General features: G+C 44.9%; 1 protein-coding gene across 4 annotated transcripts in view; it reads right to left on the bottom strand.

Moving 5' to 3' along the window:
• Window positions 1-25892, bottom strand: part of Ints9 (integrator complex subunit 9) — a 120747-nt gene that overhangs the window by 19178 nt on the left and 75677 nt on the right. For all 4 annotated transcript variants that reach the window (XM_029561113.1, XM_029561115.1, XM_029561114.1 and 1 more), the window contains 4 exons: window positions 24011-24131; window positions 22443-22577; window positions 3888-3999; window positions 1065-1245 (listed from right to left, as the gene is read on the bottom strand). In XM_029561113.1, the coding sequence (XP_029416973.1) occupies window positions 1065-1245; window positions 3888-3999; window positions 22443-22577; window positions 24011-24131 (549 nt within the window). The remainder of the gene's footprint in view (window positions 1-1064; window positions 1246-3887; window positions 4000-22442; window positions 22578-24010; window positions 24132-25892) is intronic.

Raw genomic sequence — 25892 nt, 5'->3', positions numbered from 1 at the left:
AATGCAGCAAGATCCTACAGTACATCTGGTCCAGGCTGGGTGAAGATCACACTCGTAGCCACAGTCCTGGCAAGTGCACTGTCCACAGGCCAACACAGCTGGACACAGGGGTGTGTCTCACAGTATTTTTACTGAAGATTGGGATGAAAACACATTCCTAACATGCTGACAAAATCTGCAAGGTATACTTAGTGTAGACTACTAACTACCCAGGATTACCGTCCTCCTTGGGGAGAGGATGTACAATGAGAAAAAGGATAAAAATTATCAAGTACCCAACAAAAAGGACCAGTTCTACCAACAGATGAACAGGAGGTATATGGGGTGAAGAAGCCCATCTCAGTCTAAACACAGAAACGAAGACTGGAATTAACTGCAGAGGAAGAAGTGTGTGCTTAAAGCAGAGGTGGGGTGAAGAGCATAATGTTCAGGTGTGTCATGGCAGAGGAATGTAAAAGTTCTCTTCCAATGAGGAACTTTTTAGAAGCTCGTCCATTTGGCTTGTGTGTCTCACGGCTCCTGCACTTCTGGAACAGCTGTGCTGTAAAAGCTAAGCTATCTCCATCTCCCTCTTTCTGGCTAGGGGAGTTAAGACTCAAACCTGCACCTAAATAATCTTACAAGGGCTCAGTAATTTCTTGTTGTCCAATCATGGGCCTGGCTTAGATTTGATCAGTTTCCTGGTGCAATAAAACATGATTTTGATAAATTAACTATGGAAATAAGAATCTGCCTTTTCTCACCAGATGTGGTTTATTACAGACAACATGAACTTGGGCTTGAAAGACTTTTTAGAATGAAACTTTACTCTGCAGTAGGCAGACAGTGGCACAGGAGAAGGTGAGTATACGCTAAGTGAAGTCTCTCACCCCTCCCTCCTCTGCAGGCTTCGAAACTCCAGCACTGTGTCAGATTTGACTTTCAGTAATACGATTCTCTGATCACAGACAGAAATAATACAACACAACAAAATGAAAGCTTGTGAGTGTAACTAATCAGAATTCTTTTCACTCTTACTAAATGTGCTGAATCAAACAGAACTCAGAGAGAGAACACCGACATACCACTCAGCAAAAATCTGGGAGAACTCCAGCGAGCTGTTAGCTACCGGGGAGATGAAGTAGAAGGGGATGCTGGAGAGGCCGGCGGAGTCAATGTACTGATACAGGCACTCCAGGAGGTCATAGATCACTCCAGAAGGGTAGCACGGGACCAACACGTTCCCTCCATTCCGAACAGTAAGAGCTGAAGAGTTGAGGGATGAGAGAAAACAGAAGCAAAAAGACAAAAAGACAGGGTTACAAGGTCGAGTGCATCTTTTAAAGTAACAATTACATTTCTTTCATTTTCTTATGTCTGATTTTGTTTATTTGCGACAGGGTCTTGCTACATGGCTCTGAACTCTTTATTCCTGTCTCAGCTTCCCAAGCTCCTGTTCCTGGATTCACTCACTTACAGTAAGCTGCCTCTTTTGAAGAGCCTAGAAAAGTAACATTTAGAGGCTGAAGGATGTTCCCATCACTGTTTCAGCCTCTGGGAGCACAGTGTTGGTTTTAGTGACTCCAATGAACCCGAGCTTCAGGCCCTTCCAGCTCCTCTTTAAATCCTGCTTAAAAATGTATGGAACTTATCCCTGCTCAGTCTCTGACCCAAAGGAAAGAGGCTGTTTGTCTACTTGAGTCCTTTTAGCTGCAATTTTTCATTAATATCTATCTGTAAAGAAATCTTATTTTAAATACTTAAAATCAGTTGTTACAAGGAATTGCAACTTATGGGTTGTAATTATATTAAAAGTATGACTGGCTGAAACAGACTGCTGTTGCATAGTCTGTGAAATGCTGAAATGAGTGGCTTTTGGGAGGAGGAGTTGGATCTTTTAGGCCTTACATCCTCCCGACGCCCACTCGGATGCACAGGTCTCCTGGAGGCTGTGCTTTGAGGGTTGTGACTTGCTACTACTATTAGAGTACAGGCTTGGAGCTAGTCCTGCTTCCAAGACACAAGGACCACAAGTAGACCACTACAACCTGGCTGGGCCTCAGTTTCCTTGCCAGTTATATTTGAGAGGTGCCGGTGCCAGCCGGCCAAAACGGACAGTACCTGAAAGGGGGAGTGAGGATTGAAAGAAAGGAAGGGAGACAGAAAAGATGCTTGGGAGGGCTCACAGTCAATACTGCAGCTCCGATTTATTTCAGTTCTGCCTTTTTATACAGAAGAACTCCATTAGTTACAACTGCTGTTTTTCCCCACCTGTATCTGAGGGTCAAGGAGCGGTCAGATCAAAGGCTTCCACTATTGCCTCAAGGTTAGGTGTTGTGAGGCTCTCCATATAAACATATTCCTCCTGATAAGGCAAATTAGATACTGGTGTGCACAACACACTCAGTAAACAAGCCTGACACAGCTGAATGATTAGCGGCTCCCGACAGAGAGGAATGAATGAGACCAGTGCTTTCCAAGCTTTAGTTGCGTAAAAACTACCAAGGGAACGTGCTGAGCATGCAGCTTTTCTTCTGGGTCCTCTTCCCCCAGAGTCTGACATGATCTGTGGTAGGGCCCCAAGTCTGCATTCTTATTAAGTGAACTTGCTGACCTGGAGGATGGTGGTTAGGGTACATTAGAGGCAAGTTTTGTTTACAAATCTAAAGTTCCTTGAGTGTATGATTCTAGACTATAAGCAAATACAAAGTTCAGATACTATTTGAGCCCAGTCTAAGTACTTTCCCACAGTAGAAATAAATTACTTTTGATTTTTTACCAGTAAAGAATAAAACCAAAATATGACTAGTAGTGAGGTTAAGTGAAATTTCAAAGGATAGTGCCTTCCATGTACACAGAAGATGAGTACATCTTCCTGGAGCCAGAGGCAATATCACTTAAAAGTTGTGGGCAGGTGGAGGGTCTAGGCTTTTCTACTCCTCTGGTAGCTATTGCAGATTAATGTTTACATGTGGTGGCCCAGACCACCAATGCAATGAATGGTATTCAGAAGTTGGGGCTTTGGGAGGAGGTGATGAAATTTAGATGAGGTCATGGAGTGGAGACCCCAGGAAGAGAGCACTCTGTAAGAATGGAAACCAGACTTCTTGTGCTCTGTGTGAGGACACAGAAGAATGAGTGACCACTGACAGGAGACAAAGGCCTTCTTCAGCTCCTGGGTCTTAGTCCCCAGGCTCCAGAACTGTAAGAAATAGCTGTCACTGCCTAAGCTACCTGGACTGTGACATTTTTTATAGCTGTCTACACTTACAATTTTACCTAAAGGAAAAATAAACTTCTTCCAGGTAGAAAACATCCCATAGGCCTCTCAATTTAATCTTCTCTCAAAAGAAGAAAAAATAAAAGCAACCAAATATTAGTGAGAAAATTCTATTTGTTGCTCACTACCATGAATTTCAAGTGTTTTTTCTGTTACTATTTGCAAAACAAAGCTACGACTGTTCCCTTCTGTGATAACTGCCACCCCGTAAACACGTACGCTTCGCATGCAAAATCCATCAAAAGCAAGGGATTAACACAAGAACATGGAGTGCCTGTTCTAAGATGCCAGTAATCCTAGCTCATGGTTGCACATCTTCAGATTTAAGCTACTTTGGAATCGCTCCCGTCAACAGTAGCACATGCTGGAAGATGGAATAAGGGGCAAAAGCAGACGAGATCAAGGAGGCCTTAAGAGACACCCAGGGTATGGGTGACAGGAAGGACAAAGAATAAACCAAAGACCCAGGACCCGGCCTCAGAGGATGAGCACTTTTTCCTGGAGCCATAGCACCTCTGCTGGCAGGTGGAGGGGCCGGGAGCTGTCTCTTCAGTAGCTGTCACAGACTTTAATGTTTTGTGCTCCCTGCCCGGCCAAGGTGACAGGTGGTGGCCAGCAGGTTCCTTACCGAGGTTGCTGCAGAACTCTCCCACCATGCCATCAGGGTTGGCAGTGGGGATCTGGGTGAGGCCTGTCAGAAGGAGAACATCACTGTTTTTGAGAGAAGCCTGGTCCATGGGCTGAAAAACAAGAGAGACTGTAATTAACAACTTAAAAGGTGTTACTGGGGCTGGAGAGAAGGTTCATTAGTTAAGAGCACTGGCTGTTCTTGCAGAAGACTTGGGTTCAAATCCCAGTACCCACATGGCGGTTAACAACCATCTGTAACTCCAGTTCTAGGGTATCCGATGCCCTCTTCTGACAGAACACATTGCAGGACATGGGTGCACTTACATACATGCAGGCAATACACTCATACACATAAAATTAAAAAAAAAGATGTCATCTGCAAGTACTGTGGGATCAAGAGCAAGTGCTGCTCCCTGTGCCCCACAGTGGTGGCTTAGGAACTCTATGGAGTGAGGAACACTTCTGCTGTGATTAGGGTGGTGCTCATATCACATCGGAAGTCACAGAATTAGATTCTCAGTGTTTCTAAACTTCAGCATGTATCACCTCACCTGGAGGGCATGCTAAATAAACACCACCAGCTGCTGAGTTTACCTACAGTTTCGGATTCATTTTGAGGCAGGGCCTAAGAACCTGCATTTCTAGCAAGCTCCAAGGAAATGTTCCTGCTGCTTGCCTGGGAACCATGTTTTGAAGCAAATAATCGGAATCTCAGAACAACTCTGAAGTGCAGGAAACAAGCATATGCTACGGGAATACTGAGGAGCACCGATTCACCCCAAGTCTTCGGGGAGGAGCACCGATTCATCCCAAGTCCTGCGGGAGGACTGATTTACCCTAAGTCTTGGGATGAAGAAGTCAGAAAGAACACTCAATTACAAACTTGTGCCTATTTCCAATTCCATGACTAGCCCCGTAACCGAGCTCTGGGTCAGGTTTCCTACACGATGGGGTGGGATGACCCACCTCCTTTACATGACTTCTGTGAGTCTCGTGCTAACACGCTGTCTTTTGTGAACATGAACCCCACTGGCACACGACAGTGAGTTCTGTGTAATGCTGGGTTTTATTTTTACCAAGCACAATTTAAACTTACTGCGATTTTTTTTTTCTTGTTTTTTTTGAGACAGGGTCTCCCTGTAGTCCCAGCTGTCCTGGAACTCACTATGTAGACCAGGCTGGCCTTGAACTCACAAGAGATCCGCCTGCCTCTGCCTCCCCAGTGCTGGGATTAAAGGTGTTCGCCACCACACCCGGCTACTGCGATTATTTCTATTGCGATTATTGTCAATCATTAAAAATACTATTCTAAATAAATCAGGACTCTAATTGGAAATAAAGGAAAGGTGCGTGGACGGAGGCTGGAGAGTTCACAAATGCTTTCATCTTGTGACAGATCTGTTCGTCTCTCCCACTGAAAGTCCTTAGTGGAGTATTAGAAGAAAAACACCCTGCCGCACAGTCTCCTGGAAGTCGTACCCTTTCTCTGTGCCACCAGAGCGTTTCCTAAGAAAGAACATTCCAAAAGCAGCCTAGCAAGGCCCCACACCCAGACTGTCACTGCTTGAGCAATTTCCCTTTAATATTGAACACTGAGGTATGGATTCATGGGCGGTGGCATCATCGGCATCCTCATCGGCATCATCATCACCATCATCATCATTTCTTTTTGAGACAGGGTCTCCCTGTAGCCCCAGCTGGCCTCAATCTCACAGGATCCGCCTACCTTGGCATCCTGAGTGCTGAGATTAAAGGCATGCACCATCACCCCGGCAACTTCATTAATTTTTAAATAACATGAGCATGGGTCTATGTTATAAACTGCTTTATAATCTGAGAAAAAGCTTTTTAATGTGGGCCAGAGTCCAGTGTGGAAGATGACAGTGTGTGATTAGCTCCTGTTTCCTCTTTGCACAGATAAACTAATGCATCTAACAGCCTTTTGACTTCTTGGGCAGAACTCAAGTTTATACTTCCGACCCTCTCGGGTGTGGCAATGTTTCCACAGAAAGGAGGAAGTGTGTGAGGGGTAAAGCACAATGGTTTTGAGCAGCAGATATGTAAGGAGCCTTGAATTGCTTCCTGTGTATACCAGAAGGAAACTGGATGAGTGACAAAGGGACCAGGCAGCATGGTGGGTGGGTGTTTAGCTTAAAATGGCAACAATTTCATATATAAGTTAGACTAAACTGATAACATTCCCAAAGGTGACTGTGATGGAGGTGGACCTCCAAGGGTCCAAAGACCCTCTGAAATGGTGTGTGTGTGTTTCTGTGTGCTTCTGTGCACATTTCCAGAGATCTGATTGAGTTGGGAGAAAGCACTGTGACCTGAAACTGTAAGAATGACAGACCCAGTGGGCTGGAGAGATGCTCAGCAATTAAGAGCACTGGCTCTTCTTGCTGAGGACCTGGGTTTGGTTCCCAGCTCCCACAGGGCTAACAACCATTTATATCCAACACCCTCTTCTGGCCTCTGTGGACATTGCATACACACGGTATGCTTAGATACATGCAGGCAAACACTCATACACATAGTCTTTAAAAAAAATTTAAAAATGACACTGGAGCGATGGCTCAGCAGTTAAGAGCACTGACTGCTCTTGCAGAGGACCCAGGTCCGATTTCCAGCACCCACATGGCAGCTATAAACTGTCCTTAACTCCAGTTCCAGGGGAATCCGAAGCCCTCCTCTGACCTCCACGGAATTGCACGACATGAGTGCACTCACATACATGCAGGCAACACACTCATACACATAAAATAAAAATAATATATTTAAAAATAAATAGACAGATCCAGAAGTGAATATAAGCGGGGGGGGGGGGGCAAACTACGGCTGAAAACATGATCTCTGAGCCTCCACCATCTACATCTTTTGAAAATCAATCACTCACAAAGGAAGATGGGCTGTGCTGCACTGTGAGCGTCCACCAAGCTGGAAGCATGTAGGTGCCTCACGGTCAGGTGTACTTGGTATTTGAGCCCCACAGGACAGGGTCTCCCTGATTCCCAGGGTCTGGGACAATAGTAGGCTTAAAAGGCTTTTAGTGACACTTCAGATGTCCTTGCTCACCAAAGGGCAAATACACATATTACTGATGTCAACAACCACTGAATGAGTGCTTAAAAGGGATCATTTTGTTTAAGCACATGAAACGAAAAATCTATCTTATTCAGGAATCAAAAACGCCTTACAAAGTTGAGTTACAAGCAGGTTTGCAGGTAAGATGGTCAAAACTGCCAAGCTTATAGGAATGCTGTGGTCACTGTGCTGGTCTCTAGCAGTTAAATGTTTTTTTTAATATATTTTTAAAATTTATTATTTTTATTTTATATGTATGCATGTATTGCCTGTGTGTAGGTAAGTGCACCCGTGTTGTGCAATACCCACGGAGGACAGAAGAGGCTGTCGGATCCCCTGGGACTGGAGTTACAGACATTTGTTAGCTGCCATGTGGTGCTGGGATTTGAACCCGGGTCTTCTGCAAGAACAACCAGTGTTCTTAACCACTGAGCCATCTCTCCAGCCCCTCTAGTGGTTAATTTTATCTTATGTTTCATTAGCATATATTCACTTGTAAAACAACAGGTTCTAGCATGACATCTTCATAGCTGTATACAATGCACCCTGACCATATTCACCTCTCCACTACCCTCTGCTCCCTCTTCCTCCCTTCCACTGGTCCCTTTCTCTTCCCAAGTACATAACTTTTATGTTGTCTGTCCGTGAGTGTGTATGCATGGGTGTGAAGGTCCATACACCCGTGTGGGGCCAGAGGGACGCTGAGCCTCATGTTCTACTGCTTTCGATCTTACTCCCTCAAGACAGGGTCTCACTGAACCTCAACAGTTTTTGGAGATAGTGGCAGCCAGCAAACGCCAATGATCTTCTTGTCTGCAGGCTCATCAGCAATCAAGTCACCGGCACGTGTAGCCATGCCTGGCTCTGTCATGTGGGTGCTGAGGATCTGAACTCAGGTCCTCAGGTTCCCACAGCAAGCATTCTTATCTACCTGCCATCCTGTTAGTCCTCTCCTCTTGTTAAAAATGTAGATTCTGCATCTGAGAGAAAACAGGTGATATTTATCTAAGTCTGGCTCATTTAGCCTATCTTGGTGATTGCTCGCTCTATTCATTTTCGGCAAATGACATCATTTCTCTCTTCTTTGCAGCAGACTAAAGCCTAATCGTGTATACAGACACTTAGGTTGATCCTATAACTTTATTGTGAGTTAACAGTTACCTTTTCTGTGTGTGCAGGTATGTAAACACGTGTATGCACACGTGTGAGCACAAGTGTGTGCAGGTACAGGTGTGCGTGCACAGGTGGAGGTCAGAAGTCACCCTTGGTGTCATTCCTCAGGAGCTAGCTGTCTACCTTGTTTTCTAAAACACGGTTTCTCCCTGGGACCTGGGCCTGCCAATATGACTAGGCTGGCTGGCCAGCAGGCACCAAGGATCTGCCTATATTCACCTCCTCAGCTCTGGGAGCTACCTCCGCAGACACAGTAGTTAATTAATTAATTAATTAATTAATTTTTGGTCTTTTTGAGACAGGGTTTCCCTGTAGCCCCTGCTGGCCTGGAACTCACTACGTAGACCAGGCTGGCCTTGAACTCACAGAGATCCACTTGCCTCTGCCTCCCAAGGGCTGGGATTAATGGTGTGTACCACCACGCCTGGACACAGTAGTTAATTTTTATTGTACAATTTACATGGGCTCAAGAAAAGGAAGACCCTGCCTCTAGGTCCTACCAGTTTAAAATCTAGTTGAAGAGAAAGCATGTATGTGTAATAATGATATAAAGGGCTTTTCAAAAAGACACAGAATGCTGTGAGTTCAATTCCCGCACTACAAAGAAAATACAGACAGACTTAAAAGTCTGCACTAAGTGTACAAATGCCAGAGGCATGAGGTCAAGGCTGCCCCAGGCTAGGTGAGGTCAATAATATATGGCCTTTTGGCAGATGAAGTATTGGTTCTAGTTTTAATTTCTTTTTGGCTAAAGAGCTTAAGACCCAATAAAACACAGTCCAGAGCACTCACTGCCACCTCTGTGACACCCTACCCCTTTCCATCCTGAGATTTCCCTCCTCTATGTGATGTGTCCCAGGGCATCAGCAACTTTTGTTGCAGTACAAACCGCACTGTACTGTGGCTGCCCATCATCTACTTGTCTGTGTCCCTGCAGGACTATGACGTTCCCTGAGGGAAAGGGTTCTGTATGCCTACTGAAAATGCCTAGGCAAATCAACACTTGCTGAGTAGACAGATGCATGATAAGAACACAGGAGGAAATGTGAGCATGTGCCTCTCTGGAAAACAGAAGTCAGGAGATGAGAGGCAGCAGGCACACTGCAAGTCAGTTCTGGGAGAAGACAACGAACAGTGAGGCAGTCTAATGATGTCAGATGAAGCCGTTGGTTTGAATGTGGAGTCTACTTCCGGTCTGAGAAAAGACATTAATGAAAAGAGAGAAAGTGTAATTGAGAAAGGACCAAAAGGTCAGAATAATGCCCTAGAGAGTGAGCAAGAGAAGCTCAGTAGTCTGAAGCAGGGATGGCACTTTGGTACCAATGATTACAGAAGATAACGAAGGGCAAGGGTGGAGGAGAGGGGAAAGATGACACTTCCGAGGCGAGCTGGTCATTTCTGTCTGGGATGGGAAGCCTGACCCAGGAGATCCTACAGGAAGAAAGCCAGGGAGGGTGTAGAAGGCAGATGACCTGTGCAGGAGAGATCTCAGCCTGGTCAAGTGAAAAGAGCACTTGGGCAATGACACAGGTTATCTCAAGGTCTTTTACATGTTATAGACCCTAGATGATGGAAAAGGAAGAATCAGTGAACCAGTTAAGGGCTCAGTGGCCTGTATTCTTCAATGTGGAAAGGAAGAAATACATACAAGATCATGAAGCACAACTCTGCCCTCCAAAGGTAATTCAAACGCCACCCTTTCATGAGTCTCCATTCCCGAGCCGAAGGCAGACACCCTCCTGATACCAGTGGATTTCTGTCCTACAACACTGTTCAGTTGCACTGTGAAGAAAAGGTCTTCCCCAGTGAGAACTTCTGTAAAGGTAGCTACCCAGCCTGTCTTCCCTAACCTCTTCAAATAGTCCACTGCCCATAGGAAGGGTTTAGAAAACAGCACTGACTAAATGAGGAAATTAATTATAAACACAGAAATGTGCTTAAGTAGCATACGCTATTCATGGAGTCATCCATGGAGAGACAGTGTACAGCCGATGAGACAGGAAAGTCTCGAGTGTGGACAGACATGCAGAGTCCAGTCAGATGTCAGTCTCTCCTGGTTTCCTGGGCTCTATTAACTGAGCCAGAGCACTCTGACAGATCCAGGGACTATCTGTAGCTCAGTTTTGCTACTGCCCTTATATGGCATTTAACTTTTACTACAGTGTATCCAGGTCAAAGCATTGCTTCAAAAACAAAAACTTCTGGAGAAATTCAGAGGAAGAAAACAACGGCAAACAAACAACAAAACCAAGCCTACCTACCTAGTGGCTGCTTTGGATCTAAGTAATGGATTTAAGGGCTTCAAATTTAAAATATTTCTTCTAGATTCATGGGCAGAATCCACATTTATTATTGCCGGGTCTACAAGACTTCAAGCAAACAAGGCAAGAGGAAGTCTCTCCTGAACTGCCAGGGGAGGAACAGGCAGGGGACATGGAGGGAAGGTAGCAGTGCTGGAAGACTTTCTTGTGGCCCCACTACTTAGGGCAATAAGGAGCTCCCTTGGGCAGCTAAAAGGACACAAGCTTCAAGGAACTGACTAGGCAGAAAATGCCAACTACTTCCAGTGGTGCACGCTTATAATCCCAGCACTGGGGAGGTACAGGCAGGAGGATCAGGTTCAGAGTCATCCTCAGCTACATAGTGAGCTCAAGGATAGCCTAAGCTATGTGGCTATGTGACTCCCTGCCTCAAAAAGCTCTGTGTGTGTGTGTGTGTGTGTGTCTGTTTACATATGTGTATGTGTGTATGTATGTGCATATGCATGTATGTCTGTGTGTGTGTGTGTGTGAGAGAGAGAGAGAGAGAGAGAGAGAGAGAGAGAGAGAGAGAGAGAGAGAGAGTTGAACGTGTGTACTTTCCATTGTTCAAAGGCAGGTTCTTAACCTGATTTGTATCAGTGCATTCTGAGGACTTTACCTATGCTCATGGTCTCAAGAAATAAAGTGCAGAGTGTGGTACAGGGAGGGGCTCATACATTTTCTTATGTTTTTGGTGTGGATCTCATCAGTTTCTCATCATTAGGGTTCAGTCCATTCATGACTCACAAAATTTTAGGCCAGCAGAACTACTGCTTTCAAATCATCTCTCTTCTCCCTCCCAGTCACCATGGACTGACAAACTTGTTTTAGCCTCTAGGTCAAAGGTTAAGTGGGAAACCTTTGACCTTGGCTCCCTTCTGTGTTCCAGCAAGAGACTAAGCTGGAGTCTTACAGGCCTTCAGTGAGAGTTGAAGGGGTGGGACGAATACCTCCCAGGTCTCTCTTGAGGCCCAAACAAGACCAAGACAACAAACAAAGCAAACCTGAATCCCAACCAAAAATACCAACACTAACAACAAAACCTGCCACACAGCAGTTTTCTACACGTCAAAGATTAGTCCTTTCCGATTTTAAGTGTCCCATACTAGCTTGGTTTCTAACCCTGAGTGCTCCCATGTCCAGGTGCATGCATGTAGCTTTTGATACACTATGCCTGAGCTTTTCATATTAAACTCAAGTCTTGCTGCTAAAGGCAGGCAGAATAGTCAAGAAACAATCTCCAATGAGTACTATATCTCCCTTTCACGCCATCAAATACAAAATGTAATATTCAAATACAGACTCACAAGCCATAGGCAAGTCCATTAATGTGATTTCCTCTAACAATCAAGATGCTCACTGCCAGTGCACTTGGGGACTTCCCAACGGGCATGCCTTGTTTTATTGTATTTTAGCTATTGCTTTTAAAATTTTATTACTTTTTATTTTCTATGTATGAGTGTTTTGCCTGCATGTCTGTAAGAGCACCATGTGTGCGCAGTGCCTGTGGAGGCCAGAAGAGGGTGTCAGATCACTTGGAACTGGAGTTACAGATGGTTGTTAGCTGCCATGTAAGTAGTACTGGGAATCAAACCCAGGTACTCCGTAAGAACAACCAGGGCTCTTAACTGCTGAGCCATCTCTTTAGCCCCAAGTTACTGGCTTTAAAAGGTGTCTTATGCCCTCCTTCTGGGCACACTGTGCAACTGCTTAGAGTAGATGTTTTTCAGAAAAAAAATTAAATGTCTTAAAGATGAGAAAGCAGTTAAATACTTTATGGTATATCTGCACGATGCAATCTTAGGCAGACATCAGCTAGCATGTGGTAGAGAGAATGCCTGAGGCTCTAAGGAAAATCTACTTCACAACAACAGGAGGATCACAAAAGTAGGCTGCAATTGTGCCTGAATGTTAGGGTCAGCAAAGGTTTTTCCCTCTAAGATTTAAAAACAAATTTTTAGATTTCACTTTGGCCCATCCTCCAGGTTGTGTTCATCTTCCCCCTCTCGTATGTGTGCTGATGTGTGATTCCGTTTGCTCTGGGTTTGCTGAGGGCTTACTGCAATGGGGCAACTCTTTTTTTCTCTTAGGGGTGACACATAAACTTGTCTTTTGCTGGCTGCCTTCATCTCTATTGTCTTCCTTTTAAAGATTTTGTTTAGCCCAGGTGTGGTGGCACAGGCCTTTAATCTGGGCACTTGGGAGGCAGAGGCAGGTGGATCTCTATGAGAGCGAGACCAGCCTGGTCTATACAGTGAGTTTAGGGCAGCTGGGCTACCAGGAGACCTGGTCTCAAAAAAAACCAAAAAAAAAAAAAAAAAAAAAGAAAAAGATTTTATGTTTAATTGTGTGTGTGTGAGAGAGAAAGAGGGAGGGAGGAGAGGGAGAGAGGGAGAGAGGAAGAGAGCAAGAGCAGTGCCATGGAGGCTAGAAGAGGATAGGATCTTGCATCCCCTGGACCTGGAGTTATAGGCAGTTATGAGCTACCTCATGTGGGTGTTAGGAATCACACCTGGGTCCACTGTATGAGCAGCAAGCTCTCTTAACTGCTGCATGTCTATCCAGCCCTCCCTCTCTGGTTACAAGTTCTTTTTCTGTTCCACTTTTGTTGTGGTGGTTTGTCTGTGGTGCGTGGGATGAACCCAGGGCCTTGTGAGTGTAAAGCATGCACTCTATCACCAGGTTTACACCTGCAACTCCAGTTCAATTTTTCGGCTTTAGCCTATATAGAACCGATCCATTTCTGCATCTTCAGACCTGACCTGACTACTGGCTTCTCACATCTGCTACTGGGTACTTGGTCTTTTGGAGTGGCTATGCCTCAAATGTCAGATTTCCCTTTCTAAAATTTTCCTTTCCCCAATGCTGTAACTCCCTTCCTTCTTTGATTCTGTATGTTCCTGCCATCTGCACATTAAATTATCAGTTGTGATCTCAGTCATGTTCCAGGCCCAGTTGGTGTTATCAGTCATACCAGGATAGGAATTGCCAGCTGGCAAGCCAAGGTGGGCCAACTGCTCTAGAGGCCAGAGATGACTGCAGACACTCCGGGCAGCTTTGACCACAAGCACTATCATCATCTCCAACTCAACAGCACTGTGTGGCCCAGCGGGCAGCAGCGGGAACAGCGGGCAGTGACTTTGATGTCACAGCTCTTATACTGGTTGTGTCAGGCTCTTCAGCCCTTGACCACGTTGAGCACTACAGCCTCACACCTGGGTCTGACCCTTGGCTCTTTGAGGCCCGGCAGCTCCACAGAACCCTCCCAGCAGGTGGGGGCCAGTCTTTCAGGTCTGACCCTCGGCGACCTTCCACCCTGTTTCAGTCACGGCTGCCTCCTCGCCCTCCCTCCCTTCTCACTACAGCGATCCTCAGGTCTCTCCGGAGCCCCTCTGCTGTCTCCTCACCACTGCTGCCGCCGCCCTTGCTGATGCTCACTCTGCCCACTGCTCTCTCCTCACCTCACTAGCTCAGCCTGTTCTACTGGTAAAGGTGGAAAAGTGGGCATGGAAACACCACTGAGAAGCGTCAGGGAGACCCGCCTGCCTCTGCCTCCCGAACGCTGGGATTGAAGGCGAGCACCACCAGGCCTGGCCCTGAATCAGATTCTTTTTCCTGTGTTTTGAAATTAGCACATCTGAGTTAACTCAAGCTGCTGGCACTCACCCAGGGTTTAAGCACAGAAGGCAACTGATAACCTTGGGAAACTAAAGCAAAACCCAGATAATCTTCTTGGGACATAGTGGCTGCAAGAATGGAAAATGGGGGGCCAACAGCCTCTATGGTAGCACGCAGAGCCTGGTGAGCGGAGCCTGGGGGTGGTCACCTCGTTCTTCGCCTTTCTCCACCATCAGGAGCAGAGGATGGCCTGCTCCAGCACACTGCGAGGAGGAAAACGCTGCTTCGTGAACATGGACACTAGTGAAGGCACCTTCAGCTCACTCTTGTTCCTTCATACTGTGGGGACAAGTGGCAGCAAGTGTCTCTCTGGTCAAATAGTGAGAGCGCACAGATGCTCCCACGGTGAGGAGTGTGGCATCTCGCACAATAAACCCATCCCACGTGGAGAGCTCAGCAGTCAGACAGAACTGTAGATTATGCATTCTGAAACGCATCATCTAAGCAGAAGGTGCTACAATGAGAAAGCACAAAAGACATACTGTGTGAAAACGCAGGGTGAACAGTAGAATTCAACACGGCAGGACTGAGGAAGCTAAGGAGGTAAGCGAAGAACGAATTCATGAGTTCCAGGACTTCTAAGGTCTTGAGATGAGAAATGCAAAAGGAGAGCTAATGGGAACACTGAGGTGTGAACACGCACACGCTTCAAGTTCTCTAAGAAAAACAAAACCAACCAGAAGGAGTAGAAACAACTTAAAAACAACTAAGAATTTTGACGTTTGGTTTTTGAAACAGGTTTGCTAATTAGCCTAGGCTAGCCTGAAATTTTCCATCCCTTCTACCTCAGCCTCCTCAGTGCTGAACCACATACTGCCACACCCAGCCAGCTTCAAATTACGTGTGCATGTGGCATGGCACGTGTGCACGCAGCATGGCACGTGTGTAGAAAGTCAAAGGACAGCTTTCCTGAGTTGGTTCTTTCCTTCTACCATGTGGATCCTGGGGCTAGAACTCAGGTTGTCAGCTTTGGTGGCTAGTGCCTTAACCCTCTGAGCCATTTTGCTAGTCCATCAATGTAGTGTTGATAGACGGACTGAAAGCAACCATGCATGCATCCTGATAAGAAGAACTGATCAGTAAAATGTAATGATCATGAAGCTATACACTTTTGCTACACAGCTTAATGTAAGGACTGATAGCTGGTAAGCCTGCAGGAACAGGAGGAGCAGGCACACCGACATAACATACTGCTGGCCAAGTAGGGACACAGACAGGGAAGGCACAGATGACCTGCATAAAACAAAAGGCCAAATTAGGGGCTGCAGAGGTGGCTCAGCGGTAAGAGCACTGGCTGCTCCTGCAGAGGACCAGGGTTCTATTCCCAGCACCCACATGGCAGCTAACAACTGTCTGTTTATCCTACAATGAATATACATTCTTTCCCAACATCTGTAGAATGTTTACAAAAATACTGTGCTTCAAAGGGAGCTTAATAAAATTTCAGTTAATCAGTATACTTTTATTATATTGGGGGAAGGGGGGAGGGAGGGAAGAGGAGAAAGAGAGAGAGAGACAGAGAGACAGACAGACAGGGAGACCCACCCCTGAAATCTAAGTATGATAAAGACAAAATTCTTAGGTTTTTGAGGCGGCTTCATGCATTTTCCAGCAGCTACACTGACAACCCCACTAACAATATGTAAGGGCTCCTTTCTCCCATGTCCTTGCCAGCTTTTGCTATATTTTTATAACAGTCATTCTGACTGGAGACACTATCTCATTACCCAATGGAAATGAGGTCAGCATATATAACATGTTTACTACTGAACTATTCACAATAGCTAGATAAGAACCCAGTCTAGCTGCCCCTCAACAGATGAACTGATGAAGAAAATATGGCAGATGTATACACAACGAAGTACTGTTCAGGCATAATGATGAACTTGTCATGTGCAGCAAATGGACGAGAGTGAGGGACGTTATATTAGGGAAAATGTGCCAGATACAGAAACAAAGAAAGTGGACTCTGCATGTTCTCTCTCGTGTGTGGAAACTAGAAAATAAAAATGCCCTTCCCAAGCTGGGCGTGGTGGCACACGTCCGGCACACGGGAGGCAGAGGCAGGCGGATCTCTGTGAGTTCAAGGCCAGCCTGGTCTACATAGTGAGTTCCAGGATAGCTTGGGCTACAGGGAGACCCTGGCTCCAAAAAACCAAAAAAAAAAAAAAAAAAGCCCTTCCCACCCACAAACCAAAGTTGATCTGAAAGTTAGACAGTGATTACTGGGCCCCTAGAAGAGGAGCTGGTGAGAACTGAACAGTGGCTGGATATGATCCGTACATACTGCATGCATTTGTGGGAAAAGCATGCTCAAACATATTAATGTATGTAATTAACTGTGCCAATGACAACAAAAATAGAAAGAATTAAAAAAAAAACACCCTGTCTAATACTAAGTCCAACCAGACTGCACGGACTAGAAACACACACGGTAAACTGAGCTTGGGTTACTTGAGTATGGGCACTGTGAAGGCCAGCACGACCTACTTCAGGAGACTAAAGGCAGCACCACATAGTGAACATTCAACAGGTTAAATGAGACCAAGAGACAGCTTTCCAGACTTAACACATTTATTACAAAGAAGAAATAAGGCAAATATCAAAATAAAAGCGTCAGAGTAAACTCTAAGGTATAAGGAAGGAAATAAAGGGAGGACTAGAGAGTAAAGATGCACCATGCACAGGGATCACATGACTATCTCAGACTCAGAACGTATTTCATAAGATGCATGTCAAAAAAAAAATTCAGAAAATGAATAGAGGAGAAACTCCTTGACAGGTCAAAGTGTGTGGTAAAAATCCCACTTCACTGAAGGAATTATAAAAGCATTCCCTTTAAAACTGGGCCCACAACAAGGACACTGGCTATCATCCCTTACTTTGACACAGTACTAGAGAGTTCAGCTAGAAAAAGAAGATGTAAGGTTGAAGTGACACCAGCGGCAGGTACAGGAGAGTAAGAGAATTAGGCAGGGGAGCCGTGTATCAGATGGATCAAAAGTCAATACTGAGAGCTGGGTGTGGTGGCTCATGCCCTTAGTTCCATCACTCCAGAGGCAGAGGCAGGTGGATGGATCTCTGTGAGACTGAGGCCAGTCTGGTCTATACAGCAAGTGTCAGGCCAGTTGGGGCTACAGGGAGACCCTGTCTCAAAAAGACCAACAAACAAGAGTCAATAATGAGGGTGTGCCCAGTACAGGCCAGCACGTCTCCTTCCCTGCCTGGGACACTGTCCTTGCTATGCCCTCAATTTTCTTCTCTTTCCAATCACTCTTATGCAAGATTATTTTTCTTCCTTTCATAGTCTACTGGTAAATGTTTCTAAGAGATGAATTGCTGGTCTTCAGCCTTCTATTTATATAATTTAAAAAGTGTAGCTGGGCGTGGTGGCGCATGCCTGTAGTCCCAGCACTTGAGAGGCAGAGGCAGGCGGATATCTGTGAGCTCAAGCTCAAGGCTAGCCTGGTCTACATAGTGAGTTCCAGGACAGCTGGGGCTACAGGGAGACCCTGCTTCAAAAAAAAAAAAAAAAGACAAAAAGTGTGATTACTCTCCAGTTCGTTTCCAGACTTCCCTTCAGTTCCAGGTTCCCACGCTCTATTTCTTGTGGGTCTCTCCCTTCCCTCGTGGGTCGCTGGCCACTGATCTGAGAGGACAAAGGGAGCAGAGGCAGCGAGCAGGGTCAGGACGGCCCGTAAGTATGACGGAAAAGACCTTCAGGGAGTCAGCTTCAGTGAAACAGCTCGTTTATTCAGTGGGGGTTGGGGGAAAATATAGGGTGAAGACCGCAGCCAAAGCGTCACTCAATAGGTGTGATAGGTGTTCGTAGCATGCTCTATTTGCATGTGGCAGGAGGACCCTATCATGTAGAGAGGGGAGGCGGGAATGCCTGGCTCTAGTACAATGCCTGATTATCATACAGGAAAAACCTAGGGGTAGCTCTTGTAGGTAACTATGCCAAAGGTCATGTTCCAAATAAGGTCAGACAGAGAGCAGGAAGCCCCTGCGGAGAAAGGGGGTCCTCCATCTAGCACCGAGCTCCACTGCAGCCTTAACAACAGGGTTCCCCAACAATTTCTGCCCAATATTCTCTCAAGCTCATGCCCATCACATCTGTGGCCCACTTGTGAGCTAAATGGTCACCTTGCCAATGCTGCCAAAGAGATGTCCCTGTTCTTAATGTCATGCACACACAGAATCTCTGAATTCTATTTTTCCTTCCCTAAATATGGCTGACATCAATAAATGCTTCTTTTTAAATTTTGTGAATTACATTGAAATTTTCATTTATTTTGTGCTGTATGTGGAGGTGTGAGGACAACTTAGAGGAGTCAGTTCTCACCTTTTCATCATGTGAGTCATGAGAACTGAACTCAGGATGCCTGGGTCCTCTGCAAGAGCAGTCAGTGCTCTTAACCACTGAGCCATCTCTCCAACCCCCAAATTAAAACTTTTTTTTTGTCTTTTTGAGACAGGGTCTCCCTGTAGCCCAGCTGTCCTGGAACGCCCTGTGTAGACCAGGTTGGCCTTGAACTCACAAAGATCCGCCTGCCGCTGCCTCCCAAGTGTTGGGATTAAAGGTGTGCGCCACCACACCAGGCATTAAAACAAACTAAAACTTTTGAAAAAATCCCTGTTAATTCAATATAAAACCAACAATGTGGATGAAGGTAAAGCTGTTTTTTCCTTTGTCATGTATAACACGGTGCCAGCTAGAAATTAAAACTAATTACTTAGGTATGTTGCTCATTACTTTCAAGACCTTATTTTCCCTTTAAATTTATGGACTTTGTAAGAATAATTTACTGGAAATTACGTCAACAGAACTGTAAAGGCTTTGATCTAAGCAGGACAAACAGGCAGCCAAGTCATCCCTCTGTCTTTTAAGGGAGAATACATCAAGAATGAAAGAAGTTGCCAATAAAAATTTTGATTCAATGAGGCAGATTATGATGACATTGGTGGGATTTTGATCTCAATAAGCGGGAAGGGCCCAGAATTCTGCTGGCTACAGGAAAAAATAGCAACTTGTCCCCTCTAGACCTTGAGCTAAAGCTTGGTTATAAAAAAGGCATAAGCCAGGGTGGTTGTGCATGCCTGTAATCCTAGCCCTTCAGAGGCAGAGGCAGGAGGATCAGGAAGGAGTTCAAGGTCATCCTTAATGCATTAAGTTCAAGGCCAGCTTGGGTTACATACGTCCCTGTCCAAATAAGTATGAACAAACTGTAGTATGGCAGATAAGAAGCACCTGCTGTTCAGGCTAGAACACAGACTTGCCTTCCTCTTTGAAAATGGTATATGTTAATGCAGCTTTAGTCAGCCATTCTGTAAGGTGTATAAATATGTTTATACCATAAACTTATTTGACACAAATACAGCACGAGGGACTTTTTGTAAGAAGTGTGCCAAGTACTAAAGCCGTAAAGGGACATGGTACAAGGGGCAAGGATCCTCTATATACCCAGAGAAAGCAATTCATGATAGAAAGAAGGGTTGCTGTGATATGTAAACCAAAGCAAATTTTGTTCTTATTTTTTTGAGACAGAGTCTCCCTGTAGCCCCAGCTGACTTGGAACCTGGTCTCTCTATGTAGACCAGGCTGGCCTTGAACTCACAGAGATCTGCCTGCCTCTGCCTCTTGAGTGCTGGGATTAAAGGCATGCGCCACCATGCCTAGCCCAAAGCCATTTTCCAGAAAATGGCAGAAATTACAAAGAAAAGAGAAGCACCCAGGTGATCTAGTTCTAAGCTCAATCTTTTGTTTTATTATGAAGACAATAAAATCTTGGTTATATTCATAAATTAGTGAATTTAAAAAGATAAAATGTGATAGACTCCTACAAGTTACCTATACACTCATCAAGTGGTTTCTAGACCACCCATCCTTACAAACGTCAAAGAACCAGGATTTATAAAATAAACAGTGAATTCTTTACAAATGCCTAAAAAAGGATCAAGTAGTATATTCACAGCAATGTTTAAGTAGAGGCTATTGCCAAATACGACTAATGCATGATTAGCTTAAACTTTCCACATTAAAGTACAATCAGGAGAAAACGAAAGCAATATCCTACTGTGGAAGACAGGCCACACTTCAGAAACAGGCCTTGGAGCAATGGAGCTGGAGCTGACCTGGAAGCTCCTCCCCACAGAGCAGCTCTCATGGTGTCAGAGGACACTGTACAAGCTGCCAAGGGAGAAAACCAGTCAATGGTCCCACCCAGCTGTAAAGTCTAATAAACACAATGACTGGCACAGCAAACTATTGCTATTAGTGCAGTAGTGGCACTTTTATCTTGGGGGTGATCATCAGCTGTCTAGTTGGAATTAAGACTCACTCAATAAAAGAGAACTTATGTGTGGTACTATAAACATAGCCAAAAAGGAAAAAAAGAAAAAAAAAGCATGGCTAGAGAGGTCATAGATCCTAGAAAAGGAATCTACTTTTGCCACATCGCTGGACCAATGTGATTTCTTACTGTGTTCTAAACATGCATCCTCATGGTTATAGACACGTGTACTTGCACCTCTCATCAAAGCAGCTTCTTTGTGCAGCAGACGGAGACCATTTAACAGAGCTCCAGAACTGGCCAAATGCAGAGAAAATGTCTGCGCAATGCTTAACTCTAAGTGACACATCTTTAATGCAACCTCTAAACATAGGATGGACGCATCTCTCATCTTTCACCAGAGAAGTTTTCTAAGGCAACAGATGATGCTTAACATAGAAACCTACAATTGGCTAATATGCAGAGAACCAAGAGGTCACAGAGTGTTTATCCCTGAATAGGATGCCTATTTCAAACCTCTGCCTCCCAAGGTGCAGGAATCATTGCAGAAAAGGAGGCAGAAAGATTGTAAGAGTCAGAGGAGGTGGGTGACCACAAGGAAATAATCTTCCAGATGGCAGTCAGTTATTCATATGAACTCACAGCAATAGTAACTGCATGCTAAGTCCTATACAAGCTCAAACCAGACAAAAATTCCAACATAGACATGGGGAAGCAGTTAATAATCCTAACCCAACCTAAGGAACTTTTGGCAATTGATGGCTGCTGGGGGAAGGAAAGGCAGTGTCTTACAGGGGTAGGACTCTTGGTGGGCCCAATGGATTGACCTACACTGAAGGACATCTGGGCACACAAATCAGATTCTACAGGCAATATTTTATATCTGCAAGAGAGTATATTAAATTGGGTAAAGGGTGGTGGGGGAAGAGAATATAATTACCTTCAAATTATACTGTATGAAATTTAGCAAGAAACTTCAGTCAAGGAATGGGGGCCTGGGGAGCTGGCTCTGTGGAAAGTGCTGGCTTCACAAGCATGAGAACCTGCATTCAGATCCACAGCTCCCACTTCAAATGCCCAGGCTCGTGGCACATGCCTGTTATGTTACCCTATGGAGGTGGGGGTGGAGACAGGGGGCTCCCTGAAGCTAGTCACTGGCCAGACAGTCTAGCCAAATTGGTGAGCTTCAGGTTCAGTAAGAGACCCTGTCACAAAATAAGGTGGGGAGCCATCGAGGAGGACATCTGGCCTTGACCTCTTTCTTCCACTTCTGAGTGCAGCCTTGCACACATTCATACTGACAAGTACATACATATACCACAATCACACACCAAAAAAGAAATGAATGAACAGAATAATTCAGAACTCATCATGGCCTACCAAGGCCCATGCAATCTGGTCTTGCTCCTCTCCCAGCCTCATGGCTCACTGTGTGGAGTCACAAGGGCCTTTTCTGCTCTTCCTTCGCCCAGCCTGTTCCGTCCAGGGCCATTCATCAGCCATCTCTGCAGTGTTTTGTCTCACAACTTCACACGGCTCCTTCTTCAATCCTGGTTTCAGATGGATGACTCCTGAGGAGTTCTGACCATCCAGTCTAAACCACCTCCCTCACTCTAGAAATAAGCCTGCCTGTTGTTCTAAGGACTTGTGTCAGCTGCAGACCACACAGCTTATACTCATCTTTGGTCCTGTTCACTCTCCTTCTCTACCATCACTGAAGATGACATTCAGAGCAGACACCTTGCTTGGTGGTCACTTAATCCCTGATGCTTAGATAAATGCCTGACACCTGCATTTGTTAAGTATTCAGCAGTTAGTATGTGCTAAGTAAACCAACCTTCTGTGTCTCACATCAGGCTAGGGGCTTTGGGAGGACTGGGGAATCAGGATCTTAGAGCTGACCCCTAACAGTCTAACTTTCTTAGTGTAACAGAAGAAACCAAGATTAGAATGATTTAAAAACAAATGATGGACAAATTCTGAGTTTGGATTAAATAACCACAGGCTGGTGGTTAGAGAAGTTACCTGAGGGTGTGTTGTAAGCAAGGAGGATCCAGAGACATAAGACACTTTCTCATAATGTGACTGGATAATCCAGTTGGAGCTTCCCAGGGCGTAGCCAGAGCTCAGAGGGGTCACCTGGACGGCACCAAAAAGTTCCTAAGAACCACACAGAGAACATGGGGTTATCAGCAACCTGGTCAGTACATAAACTCGTAGGAAAAAGCAACAAAAACATCTTTATTTTAAAGCAAACCAGAAAGAAAATGAAAATAATGGAGATCATGCATATGTAGACAACAGAAGTGATTGGAAGCGATCCCTTAGTCTTTGCCACCTGAGAGTTTCCAGCTCTTGTTTTGTCACCCAGCATACAGGACCTAGTTAAAAGACAGGGTGTCATGTTACAAATAGAACAAGCCAAAGATTGGTTTCCCTTTTTGACTTCAGGTTAGGGTCCTGGTGGTTCTGTGTGGCTCCAGTTGTGGGTCAACAGAAGAACAGGAATCCTGATCATTTAGATCATAGCTCAAAGTCATCTTGTCAAATGGCTTCTGTTTGCTACTGTACTTGTGATATCAACCAAGAGGCACAGAGGAGCGCCTCATAGTGATGGTCGAATTGGGAGTCCTTTTAATAGCCAGCTGTCCAGAGTGGGCTAATGCCGAAGAGAACTCTCAACCCTGAGAGGCAGAGCAGGGTTTATAAAGCTCAAAACCACAATTGCATCATGCCAGGGGCAAAATCAATAACCATGGTTACATCAGATCACTATAGTTACACCAGACAGGGGCAGGTGAGTTAACAAAGAGGCTTTCAAAAATTAACAAAAAGTTTCTAAGTTTTGGTTAGGAAAAACAAGTTTCTCAAAGTTGCAGAAACAATGGGCTCCATGGAGATGCAGGTGTAGCTGAGGGAGAACTTCTCCCTGACTGAGTGTAAATTTCACTGCATTGTAGTAACAGTGTATTGCCTGCAAGAAACTGGCCAGCCTAGCTCAGTCAGTAGAGCAAGGGGGGAGGGCCCTAGGGGTGAACAAAAGTCGGCTAGAATAAAATGGAGTCTGACACAGGTAATGCGGTGTGTGGTTTCTTCTGTGGTGATGGTACAGATCCCTTTCTCCAGACTCATCACCAACTGGTTAAGCCAATACTAGCTGGAGACAGGAAATGAGGGGGTTAAGCATGGATATACTAAGACACAAGCAAGGGGCTGGAGAGATGGTTTAGCGGTTAAGAACACTTGCTGTTCTTCAGAAGGTCTCAGGTTCAATTCCCAGCACCCACATAGCAGCTGACAACCTTTCATAATTCCAATTCTGGGGGATCTGACATACTCTTCTGGCCTCTGTGGGCATGGCATGTACATGGAGCACTGACATATGTGCAGGCAAAAACTCATACACATAAATAAAAAATAAATTAAAAATTAAAAAAATAAGAAGTAAGCAAGGGTGGAGGCAACTGATGGGTACTCTTTTTTCTTTGGACAGGCACAAAGATCACAGATGGTTAGAGAGAGCTACAAAGTTCTCCAAAGGCTCAACATGAGCTGACAACATTCGTGAGCTACTTACTGGACATAACACTTACAATTTTCTGAGAATACCCCACCAGCTGAATTTTGCTCAGGGCAGAGTTCACCTCCTGCATGGTGTAGCACCTTCTCCAGGTTGTCACCTCCACAGCATCCTTGAGAGGAGACGGCAGCAGCCTGCAAAAACAGTGTCCATGACTAGGAGCTCCTACTGATCTGTCCTGCAAACACAGTGCAGTGTCCAGGACTAGGCAGGCACGTCTCCACCTAAGAGCTTCCTAGTGATCTGTTCACTTTACCTGAGTTGACAATTTATTAGCATGTGGATATTCGTGGGGTTCTTTTATGATCATTATTTCTATAAGGTTAGCACTACTGTTCTCTCTTCATTTCTGACTCCAATAACTTGAGTCTTCTCTATTTTTTTGGGGGGGGAGGTCAATCCAAGAAAAGATCATTAATTTGTTGATTGAAAAGAAAAGGGAAGAGGATGGGATGGGGATGGCTCAGTGCGTAAAAAAGCACCTGCCACATGAGTATAACGACCTGAGTTTAATCCTTGGAACCCAGCAAAAAAGCTGGATGCAGTGGCCTGCACCTGTAATCCCAGGACTCTTACAGGGAGATGGGGGAGAAGTAGCTGGAAGCTCAAGATCCAGCTGCTGCACAGAAGGAGAAATGAGATCCTGACTCAAGGGCGGGAACCAACTCCCAAAGGTTGTTCTCTGATCTCCACATACACACTGTGGCATTCACATGCACTCACACCTGCATATATGCTCTCTCTGATACACAAAATGAACAAAATAATAAAACCCTTTTCATTTCACTAATTTTTCCTATGACATTTCTATTCTCTATTGTATTTATCCAGCTTAATAATCCTCGCTGTCCAACTGGACTGTCTAGTGCATTCACATTTACACTTATTACTGATAGAGTTGGATTATAGTTTCCAACTTGATTTTTGCATTCTGATGGTCTCCCATCATTTTGGGTCTCTTCTTCCTTTCTTTTGTGCTGTAGCCTTCCAATTTATGATTTTCCAGTTTTTTTTTTTTTTTTTTTTGAGACAAGAGCTCCCTATAGTCCCAGCTATCCTAAAACTTACCATGTAGATCAGGTTGGCCTTGATCTCAGAGATCTGACTGCTTCTGCCTCCCAAGTACTGGGATTAAAGGCATGTGCCACCACACCTGGTCTATTGTAACTTTCTTAATAGCATCCTGGGGTTTACTATATACACTTTAACAGAATATTTCTATTTGAACTACATTCATGTTTCTGTTGTATTTGTCCTGTACTGTTGGGGATGGAATCCAGGGTCTTGCATACTGTAGACAATGCTTTCCTTCTGAGCTATATCCCCAGAATGAGCATTTCAATTTAAAGTCTCACATTCTCTTAGCTGTTCACAGAAGATAAATTAAACTTCACCAATGGGCCTGAGCAAAGAACTAAGTTTAAACTGGGGTCGGGGGGAGTTGTTTTGCCAGGCTTAGTGGAGGGAGGCAGAGGCAAGTAGATTTCTGAATTACAGGCCAGCCAGACCTACACAGTAAGACTCGATCTCAAAAACAACCAACCAACAACAAAAATAAACCCTCCAAACCACACAAAATCTGAACACAGGTGGGGCTTGGCATAAAAGAGAATAAAATGATTTATGACCTTTACACCACCACCAAAAACATCCCATGGAGTGAACGAATAAACACCCTTGCTGCAGAAAGTATGAGGAACATTCTAGAAGACTGGCCTCCATGGACTGACTGTACTATGCAAACAAGGTACTTCTGGTGAACTGAATGCATGCAGCAGCAGCTCCTACTCGTGCCTGAAATACACTGAACAGCAGAGGGCGTCCCATTCACATCCTCACCTTCTGACAGCTCTCCACTGTGTAGACTCAGGTTAAACCTCATGGCTTAGCAGTAT

The sequence above is a fragment of the Nannospalax galili genome, unplaced genomic scaffold (assembly GCF_000622305.1).
Source record: "Nannospalax galili isolate Female #2095 unplaced genomic scaffold, S.galili_v1.0 scaffold612, whole genome shotgun sequence".
NCBI classification, from domain to species: Eukaryota; Metazoa; Chordata; class Mammalia; order Rodentia; family Spalacidae; genus Nannospalax; species Nannospalax galili.
Note: the sequence above shows the minus strand (reverse complement) of the source record. Positions and strands in the feature narration are given on the sequence as shown.